At 39.8% G+C, this 11,179-nt stretch overlaps 1 protein-coding gene across 1 annotated transcript; it reads right to left on the bottom strand.

The window, feature by feature from the left end:
* Positions 1–75: 75 nt before the first annotated feature.
* LOC133953939 (tensin-4-like) lies at positions 76–9,225 on the bottom strand. Its single transcript, XM_062388118.1, has 13 exons — positions 9,136–9,225; positions 7,739–7,997; positions 6,570–6,864; positions 5,670–6,001; positions 5,484–5,579; positions 5,213–5,344; positions 4,109–4,201; positions 3,374–3,451; positions 2,977–3,039; positions 1,599–1,770; positions 1,385–1,453; positions 1,105–1,134; positions 76–875 (listed from the first exon to the last, which is right to left on the bottom strand). Exons 2-13 carry the CDS (start codon positions 7,974–7,976, stop codon positions 743–745), a joined length of 1,731 nt encoding a protein of 576 aa, XP_062244102.1. The 5' UTR covers positions 7,977–7,997; positions 9,136–9,225; the 3' UTR covers positions 76–742.
* Between the last annotated feature and the right edge of the window lie 1,954 nt (positions 9,226–11,179).

Genomic DNA, 11,179 nt, shown 5'->3' with positions numbered 1-11,179 from the left:
ATGTTGAGGTAATGGAAAAAGATCACTCACAAATAAACATGTGTAGGCCCACCCACCCGTTCACGACCTCAGGAGTTCAATGTGTAGCTTTTAATCGTAACAATTTGAAAAATAGTATCATTAATATACAGAAAGAAATTGTTTACAGTGCAGTATAATAAATACATTCTGACCTAGAGTATATGCAAAAACTCTGCTTTGAAATTAAAGGACATAACAATATTTCAAGTGCTTTTCATTAAAGAACATTCAAATTCCCTCACTGATTTATATTTCAGACAGCTGAGCACATTTAAACTTCAATTTCCATTGTATTCATTCAACCTTAAAACAAGACACAATACACTGCTGCACCCCCCTGAATATGCAAGATGTTGGTTTTAACATATTACACAATAACACATTGTATGATTTTCTGGGCAGCTTCAAATATTCAGCGAGAGATCAGTGATGTTGTCTAGCAGTGTGCCATTTAATTACAATCATACTATACATTGGTTCCCTGTCTCTTCTTTTTAGACCACTCCTCAGTCTTCAGCCTTCATACAGTATATGCTGTGGTTGCACCTGCCTTTTCAATATGACTTTAATCATCTGACCATGTAAAAAAAATGTTAAGCACTTTGCATCTACATTTTTCTGGTGCTGAAGAGATTACTTGAGAAAAGGACAGTACATACAGACAAGATTAAATAAGGCCTTAAAGCTGCAAGCTGTTTGAGTTGTATCAGTGCTTGTGTGTTTAATGGTTGGCTATGGCCGCCTGAATAACCTTGACAGCCTTGTTGCAAGGCTGCAGGCGGTCATACTCTGCAAAGACGTGGCATACGTTCTCCGCACCAGCCTCGATGCCTTTGGCCACAAAGCCAAACATCCTGGCGGAACAAAGAAGCAACAGAACGATTAGATTTGGATTCAATTTCAACAAAACAGAAGTATAAATTAACATATTTTGCACAGTAGAAGCAATTGTATTGCAGTATAGTGAAGCCTCAGAACCTCTGAGGCTTCACCTTGACATAAACAAATCATAGACTTTACAGTCAGATACAAAACATCATTCTGATATAGAAAGTAATAATAAGCTTGAAAAGCAAAAATTACCTTGCACCAAATGTGGAACCTTTTATCCACCTGTGAGAGTAAACCAGTTCAAGAATAAAATGGTGAGATTTGATAGTCCATATAATGACCAATAGACACTATAAATATGGTGGTGAATTAATGTGACAAACAGAAAACACTTAAACAGCAGTAATGAGCTGGTCAATGAGCTCTTTACTCTCAGTAAGTAACTTGAATTAACATCACATAATGTTTCCAAAACAGATGTGTTTGACAGATGTGAAAAAAAAGAATCACTTCGTTGTTGTAATATACTCACAATCTATTGTCTGGATCTTCACCACTGTAGCTAAGCAGGTGAGCAGGGTAATGGCGTCTGAAGAAAAGCCTTTGGAAAAAATTATTATGGAGTTAGAAATTTACAGTTTTTACAAAAGGTTGTACAGGAACCATAATATCATCACCACCATGAGTTGGTTGTGTACTGTGAGTAGGATCTCAGCACTAAGTGCACAGGATGTGTGTTTTCTTACTTCCTGTTGATATCTGTCAGTGTTACACCCTTCAACGACACCTTCAGATTGACCACGGTTGGTATGAAGGACCCAGAGACCTTCCCAAAAGTTGAGGACACTGCCTTCTGAACGGCACAGGGGCCCGTCAGCATCTCGGTGGGAACAGCATTCAGGTAGATAAAGTTGCAAGCTATAGAATGGACGAACCCCGTGTTATTATATGAGAATTAAACATGTAGGGTAGCAACATAAGTTAAAATGGGTGAAGACCACTCAGCTCCTTCCAGGACCTTTAGGTGATTAAGCCATATCTATTTTACACACAGGAACAAGGACATCGGCACTTTGCAACACTGTTTGTGTGTGTGTGTACGTGAAAAAAAAGGGAATATACAGAAAATGTGTTTTGCTTATAGTGGGAACTTTTGGGTTCCTCCATACGAATAAAGCTGAATTGAATTGGAATAGATATACATGAAATATGTATGGAAATTATTGGAAACTATGATATAAGCTACAATACAGCCATGATAAAAACTTGTAGTGCACTACGGGACAAGGTAAATATTTTACGTTTTCTCCACTACATCTATATTTGATAGATACTCAGCAGGCTAAGATAATGCCGAGGCCTACTAAACAGTCATTGAAGCAATTGTCTTGAATGCTAACATCAGACTATTGACTCCTGATTGCTACTCAACTCTATTTATAACCACTGACATTACATGTCTGTTCCATTTAACATGTGGACAACACTTCATGCGCTGAGAGACCAGAAAAGGATGCAGCGTCCTTCACTCAAGCTCATTTATTACACTTGAGTCTGCTTTTTTCGCCATGATCATTCACAATGGCTCCTGTGATGAGGGTGAGTTAAACTGCACGGGTCTTAGATCTGACTCAGAAGTCAGGGAACCTTTCCTTTCCTTTAATATCTGTCTTTGCTCATTGAAAACAACATGGCGATCAGGTTATTTAAATGTTTGTTATGTTGACATTATCTCAGAGGGAGGCCTGTGGACTTCAAACAGGCTAAGTTTTCCTCAATTAGCAAGCTAGCTGTGCTCGCGAGCTGTTGTTAGCATCTCCAACATGGCTGCAACATTTTATAACTACAGAAGGGGACACGGAAGGACGGTACATTAAATACACATGAAAGAAGTTTCAGACAACCTCTGTGGCTTGAATGCGACATTTCCTCTCCTTTGGGCTCACTGATAAGCACCTGTGTAGTGTCCTCATTTGTATGTTGTTCCTTGTTTCCCTCTAAGTGAAGTATCACTCAGTGAGAATTATTTTTATGAAAGTTGGTAAACTATAACTCTGCAGTAAAACCTTGGGTTATATGCTAATGGAGATAAACAGGGGTGAGTTGTATGTTACGTTGTCTCACCTGTTTTACTCTTGTCGTCTGGGGCTGGTTTGTCATTTATCTTTTGCTTTGCTGTTCCCAGATCTGTGAACGCAAATAATACATTAACACACAGACACATTCAAACAAACCCCCAGACACACACAGTCTTGACTTGACAACGTTCATTTCTTGTGGACTTTCTTGAAAATTCACTACATCCTCCAACCAACCACTCCCCCCCCCCCCCCCCCCAACTTAAATCTAACCCATTACCTTAAAGCATAGCTTTAAAGTTTAATGATTTATTTTATAGCCTAAACAGACTTCGATCCCCACAAAATTAGTACAACCTAGACCACACACACACACACACACACACTAACAAACACAAACACACACACACACAACCCTTGACATTATAGGCTGACTTTCTCACCTTGAGAGTGGAGCAGTAATTTGCAGGGTAAAGCGTAAGCGGAGATAGTGTGCTGGTAGACCAGGGCTGAGAGACTTCCTTTAAAAGTAATAAAAAACCACAGTTTTGTCAAAGCTTGACAGAGAAATTCACTGTGTCACTCTGGAAAATAGAAAGTTAAATATTGGTGTTTTGCTCAGGTTACTTTCATGGATGTGTGTGGTAGTTTAGCTTTTTGACAAGGAGTCTGGATATATTTGTTGAGATAGGAAGATGTCGAGATTTAAAAAAGTTATTATTTTATTCATATTATAATGAGTAAACCAGGTGACTGCAATGGTACTTGAACACATTTTTTGCAGTGGGATATTGACCACAGCTGACAGCTAGACCAAAGAGGAAGAAATGTTACGACATGATTTCCTTTTCTCTTGACTTCAGCCATGAGGCAGGTACAGCATTGCATGAGTCTCAATCCTTAGACTCTGATAAGAGGGAAGACAACGATAATCCTTGATAATGGCTCTGTGGGTGTGAGGACACGCCCTGTGACCTCATCCTTTGGAATAAATAACAAGATTTCTGCGCTGCTGCCCACCCACATCCCTGGAGGCCAGACATGGCTGACTCAGGTCTGGTGGGGCAGACATCACCAGAGCAGGATGTGCAGTCATATTGAGTAGGAGTGCATTTTAAGAAAAACTGATAACTTTTAGATGTGTAACTGTAGGTGTTGCAGGCTTTAACTGCACTTACCAAAGTATGGTTCCTGAGAAGAGCCTTTGACCCGAACGCCCTTAGTTGATGATTCAATGAGGAAGTGTCTGACAACGTCTGAACTGCTCTCTCCTGTTTTAATAAAGGAAAAGTGTCAGAAAAATGTTACACTGAACTTTAAGTGTCATGATAAAAACGCAATGGCAGTGATATTTAATATACCTTGTATTTGATGATTTCTTCTAATTGATACATTTTCTGTTCTAGTCTTCTGCACCACATACAACCCTCAGCAACAAAAAGCAAAGTGATCACACAGAAAACAAACAAATTTGAAATGATAGGATAGCCTGTCACCCGTTATGTAACAGGGTACTTTACCCTAGCCACCACTTATTTTCAATTTATTTAATCAAATTGTACTTTCAGATCTTTCATTTCCATCACATCTTATAAATCATTCATAATTTTGTGTAACGAAATTCATGTCCACTTTAAACTTTTCTTGAAAAACCCCGTAAGAGAAAAGGCTTTAGTGAATTCCCTGGAACAAGGATAATTGTGTTTTGATTATCCTTGGAGATATAATTCAGCAGAGGAGATTGAAACAGACAGCACACTGTAAGCCTGCATACACTGAAATGTCCTTAGTCCAAACACACTGCTCGCATGTCTTTCATATCCTCATTCCAAAAACAGTTGAAAAAATAGATCTGTAAATGAAGTAAGCCTCAAAATTGTTTTGTGAGTGAGGTCCATTTTTCTTCTCAGATTGCTTACAGTTCCATAAACAGCTGGTTTTCCTTTGTGTTTACACAGGACATACTGTGGGTGGAAAAAATAACAGCACTGTCTCCTGCCTCACCACAGATAGCTCGATGCCGTCAGACATGACCATACACATCAGCAGAGTTAAGTAAGTGATTCCCTGTGCCTCTCAGGTCTCTGCTGTAGACAAATGAGCTCAATGAGCTCTCTGCTACAGCGTGTACACATTGTTTGTCTCTGGAAGTGGAAGCTGCGGGATACAAGGCCCAAAATGTCCTGTATCCGACCAAACACTGCTGTTTGTTATAATGGCATGTGATCCAAAAGGGTTCATTAGGTCCGATAAAAAAACAACTGACAAGTCAAACAATTTACCTGGGTAGGTGGAAGGAGTGAAGTTGGTGGGACTTTGGTCCACCTTCATGGCCAGGCCAAAACTGCCTCTGTAAGAGGTGCTGTCTCTCACCACAAATGTTCCTGCTTCCTTGTTTTTTACCAGAGCTTCAGCTAGAATGAATCAAACATAACAGAAAGTGCTTAGAGGTATCACGAGGTGAAAAAAGAACTGGATCCTATTAGAGGAATTAACGTGAGAGCTGGAGTAAAGCTACATAGTCTTCATGAAGTGCTGTTTTGAGACTCTCACCTTCTGCTCTGGTGATATGTGGAAGGAACCAAAACTTTGAGGTGTCCATGACAAATTTCATTGAGGGCTGACTGCCATTAAAATGGTCCCGGAAACCTGAACAATCATAAAGATAGTTATGTCAAATAGTGTTGTAAAATGTGGTAGCTGCCAGTATATTGGACCACTATGACAACTGCGACTCACTGTGAGGGTAGAATGGCTTCGAGGGGGACACAGTTACAGTCTGTATCAAGTCCATTTCTGATTCAGGATAATTGATGTGCAGATTTGGTTCTGGTGCACCATTCACCAACAGCACAGGGATGTCAGTCAAAGACCCATTGAGTGAAGCTGGACTGCTCTGTGCTCCTTTGCTCTGGAGCTCCTGCAGATGTCCCTGTTTTGTCAGCGAAGGCCTGTCTGCGCTGTCCCTGTTATCAAATAGCCTCATAGGGGACACATCACTGAAGGAGCTGGATGTACCGGTAAGGTTGGACTCTGGAGAGTCAGCATCTTCACTGGCCAAGGACAGGGTGCTAGTGCAGGATAGAGGAGGAAGTGTTTACAATTGGTCATATTCCAGAAATCTTTATCAGTCTGTATGTGGTTTGTTATATTGAGTATCATTTATTTGATCAGCTTCCCACTGCATGCCCAAGGCAGTGCAGTATTGAATAAAAAATGTGGACAACAGATTAAACAGGTGACCACAGCCCTGTAGCGGCGGGAGCTGGGAAAACATGTTAACGGGCGCATTCATGACAATGGTAGGAACTAATTCTCCGGTTCAGGGTTCTGTGCACTGAGTTGAGCTTCTCTGAACTTTTAATAAACAGGTGGACAGCTCTTTGTGCAGCAGCGGTTCTTTGGAAGGAGTCCTGCAGCAAGTCTTACTGATTTACTGCAGCTCAATTACTGCAGGTCACTTTTACAGTTTCTGTGAGAAAACTGCAACCAGCATCACCACAGGCAAAACAAACAGCCCTTTCCACACAGAAATGTTTAGAATGTGCACTGCACTAGTATTAACAATACGCTGGAAGACTGCATGTACAGCATGCATACCTGATTAATGGCAGGCCGTGCTTTAACAGTGAGTTTTACCTGCCAAGGATGTAGCTGGTGTCTGAGCATGTTGACATGGAGAGGAGCGAGATGCCACTGTTTCTGTTGGGGTTTGGCAAGAAGGATCCTTGCGAAAACGCCATGTCCTGCTTTGTTGAGGGAATTCGTCGGGGTGCACTTCCACATGGCAGTGGAGGCAGTGAGCATGTTGGGGAGCTGGAGAATACCGGCGGGCCGGGTCGTGAAGGGATGGGTATACTGGGTGACACAGACTGGACAATGGTATGTGGGTTGCATCCTCTAGAGACCAACACGCAGTGGGAGATTTCTTCATCTTAGCAGAAGGATAGAGAAGAAAGTGTTTGCAAGAACAATAATAAAGTCTATTGGAGGGAATTTTGTGAAAGATATGAAAAACAGTGCATGATCCCTGATTTCTTTGACTTCAAGTTTTGGTTTTCTTTCAGCAGAAGGGACTTGGCATCCATGCAAATGCACAGTTGCTGGAACTCTTTCATATTTTCATGCATGGACCTGTTAGAGTATGTCCACTGAATTCAATTGACGTTGTACTGATTCTGTCTCAACTTGTTCTTGTGCACCTGAGGATCTTTCAGACTGAGTCTATGCCCATGATGTCTACACTGCAGCCTAGACAGGCACGTGGCACCTGTTACATAATTATGACTAATACTCATACAGAATCATACATGAAGGTTTTCAGACTCTAAGTATGTGAGTATTGTTACTTGTGGCAATATTGTATTATGCAACAGGAGTACAAATCAACACATCACTTGATTTATGTAATTTACTGATGAAATAGACCAATGAATTGTCTGATTTGTCATCCCTGTTACTGCACAGGGAAGATACTGCTGTTCCACCCTCATGTGTGACTTGTTGGTTTGCTTCTGTGGCTGTAACCTGTGCAGGGTGTGGCACTTGTCTGGGCAGTAATCCCAGAACAGCTGAGGTTGTGCAATTACCCCATTATAAAAAGATATTTATCTCAAATCTCAAAAAGGGCGGGTAATATTCCAAAGCCCCAGGCTGTGTTCTATTAGCGTATGGTTTAACTTTGCTCTGCGTCACACCACTGTAGCTTTTGTTTTCCCTTTGATGCTCTCTGGAGACCTGGTTACTGTGATGCAGAAATGAAGCGTTAGAAAAGTTTGAATAGTATAGGTACACAAAACAGTCTGTACCTGCAGGAGGGCTGATGCAAGACGGACTTTTGATGACTGAAATGGGTTCAAATGTCGGATCCAAATCTAGGATGAGCTGGTTGAGATTATTCAGGGAGATGTCGAGATCAGCGTCACCATGGTTACCATTGGGCTGAGTATTGACTGTCTCCTGAGCAGAGTCCAGGCGAATGGTTTGACCCACTCTCAGAACATGGTTGGGAAGCATGTGGGACATGCCTTTAGCTGTAGGCATCATGTTAGGAGAGCTCACCGTCTTCTGTGACAACCAAAGACACAAATACAATCGAGAGAGATCAGTTACACTGTCCTGGAATTATAGCCTCAATTTTTTTCCTCTTTGCAAAACAGACTCATCATAAACTGTTTTTTCCAAGAAACTCATATCGTTAGAAAATAAAGTTATGTTCTACACAAAAACACATCCTCAACTCTTTCAATATTTGGTGATTAAAGTGCCCACTTGGCAACATTTGAACAGATGTTCTTTGCTAGATATTTGATTGCATTTGAATGCAATTCTACAAGCATTAGGTTCAACTTGAACCTGAAACCTGGATTCCAGTATGTTGACATTTATTGGATCTTTCCCACCTGTTTCTCAACCAATGCATAAAACCATTGAATGAGAAATTACACCGGCTTAGTAAACGGCTTACTTCAATGATGATATCAGCATGAATATTTGTTTGGGAAAGGGTGTGTAGTATGAGGGAAGAGCCAGTCACGCTGTGCCTCCCTCTCCATGTTTCAGACAAGGCGTGGGGCTCAGTGAGTCACCCAGGTAACTGATGGTTACCATAACTACGCTTGTGTTTTCCTACAACAGCCAAAACTATAATGGTGAACGTATTTTGGGAAAGTAGCAAAATTGCAAAAATCTGCAATTTACTGGAAAATATTTAGAATGATTTTAGGATTTTGAAGCAGCTCCTGTCGGAAAAATGATGTGCCATGAATTCAATCATCACATAAGCTGTAATATAACTTTTGAGTTATTCAGCACGTCTTGTTTTAGGTAATGAGAGCATACGGATAGTCCGTACTATAACCTTCTGCACTAATTATTAAACAATATAAACTATATTAATAATGAACTTGAGGCAATGCAACAAAATAGTTAAATGCACAAATACAACATATACATGGCACAAACCATAAACACAGACGCATAATTCCAACATTATACCCATAAAACTACATATAACTGTAAAGGTCCATAGAGTGGTTGCCATAAAATTATAATACATTGCCTTGTCAACTGTTCTAAATATGAAATACAAGGTTGCTATACCTCAGCCGACTCTCCCCATGTGTCCATTCAGTGCATACCTCATCTTGTCATATGTTCTTCATTGTGTTACATGTCTCAGGAAGAAAAAGAAAGACCATCTTACCTTGTTTTCCTCTGGTCAGGTTTCTACTGCTGTAATGTTGTCTTTTCTCTCAGACTGCTCACTGTTTTGGTTTGACACTTCATGTGTGTTTCATGGTTTTATTAATGAAGTCCCAACCCTTTTCTCACTCAGCCTATCAGCAACAAGGAGCACTAATCCCTGCGGCTCCAACTGATGATGTCAGCTTAGCTGTGTAAAGTGTATGACTGGAGGGGAGAGTTTTCTCAGATCAACAAACACATCCATCTTAAAATATGTAAAGCTGTGATTAAAAATGTATACTCGATATGTAGTGCATATATGTATGCTGTGTTTCAACACTTGCAACATATTATATTAAACTACTGGCTGCATTATGCATTATAAGTGTTTACTGGAGTGAATACTGTACCTTGACTGTTGTATTGCATCTTGCTAGACCAGTGACCCACAGTAGCTTTTTATCTGATGTGTCTGATCTCGCTGGTATGGTTGATAAATTAATTAAAGCTGTTGAACCTATCAGTTTAACTCCACTACTCATATCTGTGGCCACATCTACCCTGAGATCTACTGGGTTTTTATTTCCTTTCCACTACTTCTGGTCTCTTGCATCTGATATTGCAGATCATTTTGTAATTGTTTTAATGATGCATGTCCAACCGCTCTTGGTCTTTCTGCTCACCTGAAGCTTAAAGTCCAGTGATGTCCCCATATAAACATTGAGATCTGGTGTGTAAAAGAATGAAAAAAGACTGTGCGTAATTGAAGATTGAGCTATTCAAAAACCGTTTGGTTTCATCAGATACATTCCCAAGATACACTTTACCATAAACCTGCTTCTCCATTCAAATTAGTCACTGTTTTTATAATAAGACACAACCATTCTATTTCTACCCTCATAGTCAAGATATTTTATGATCTTTCTCTATCCATAAGATTAATATGGAAATTATGTTGTACAACTTAGCTCCTTAGCAGGTTCTGCTGGAAAAACTGTGAACAATTCTGACCATTGCAGCAGATAAACACTGGCAGGCTCTTCAATTCAATCTTGAATTTACCTTCAGTGTCAAATAGTTGACATTAAAAGTAGATTGCTGGCAGTTTGATGAGTGGAAACAGGAGATTTCTGGCAAATGTATTTGTCAGCAATATACACAGCTATTTATCTAGAGTCTCAAAAGACATTCTGATTCAGTTATGGTGCGGGATTCCTCCGATTTTTGTCTGAATTTGCTCTGAAGTGTTTCACCAAGGGTCAACTCTTATACCTATATACATACAATTTGTGTTGGACACATTATTTGCGGCTGTGTTCCTCATAATTGTCATGTTAACGATACTCACAATACGTCTTCACTAGTTTATGTAGTGTATCTTTCTTCAGTTAAATCTGTTATATGTATCAGTAGCTTTTGTGGCTGTTAAATGTTGCGCGTATGAACAAAGATATATTTTATCCATGTCTTTGTCAGTTACTTTCTGTGAAGCTGTGAATCATACTCCTCCTTCAGCTGATTAAAAGTCACACCTTGTTCCCCTTCATCTCTTATTTAAATCCACTATAATCTAATCAAAATTTAAGTCTTGCAGGTACATGCATTCTTTCCTTCTGCTGCAAGATTACAAACTTATTTTTTCCCTCTGACCCATACTTCACAGCAGTGTCTTCCAGTCGCGTTTAAGATTCTCATGATATGTGAGAGAAGAAATATAAATAAGCCTTATAACACATTGAGACCTTTTTTTTACCGTTCTGATGATATTTAATTTTTCTAATGTAGATGATTTGTATTACTGTATTTTTTTTCTCTTTATACAAATATATGCTTGCTTTATTATACTACCCAGAAATCAAGTTCAATCTATGCAGCAAATGGCTGGCAGCAATTCTTCCATGTTAATGAGTGAAAGTTGTTCAAAGTTCAAAGTGTGGAACCTTGATTCTGTTTTATTGTAGCATTTAATCTACCTAGTAATTCCACAGACAATTGTCTGTCTGTCTGTTTGTATTCCAAGGAAAGGCAGTGTAGAATTTGGCGCAATTTGGACACGCCATATG

This window comes from Platichthys flesus, chromosome 5 (assembly GCF_949316205.1).
Source record: "Platichthys flesus chromosome 5, fPlaFle2.1, whole genome shotgun sequence".
In the NCBI taxonomy this organism is placed as follows: Eukaryota; Metazoa; Chordata; class Actinopteri; order Pleuronectiformes; family Pleuronectidae; genus Platichthys; species Platichthys flesus.
This window is presented reverse-complemented; position numbering and strand designations above follow the sequence as displayed.

Bases quoted from the DNA above. Each gene is read 5' to 3' on its own strand.
- LOC133953939 (XM_062388118.1), bottom strand. From the start codon at position 7,976: ATGATGCCTACAGCTAAAGGCATGTCCCACATGCTTCCCAACCATGTT. The intron at 6,865-7,738 runs GTACAGACTGTT...CCTTCTGCTAAG, and splicing joins TTGCATCAGCCCTCCTGCAG to ATGAAGAAATCTCCCACTGC. The intron at 6,002-6,569 runs GTAAAACTCACT...ATCCTGCACTAG, and splicing joins ACCAGCTACATCCTTGGCAG to CACCCTGTCCTTGGCCAGTG.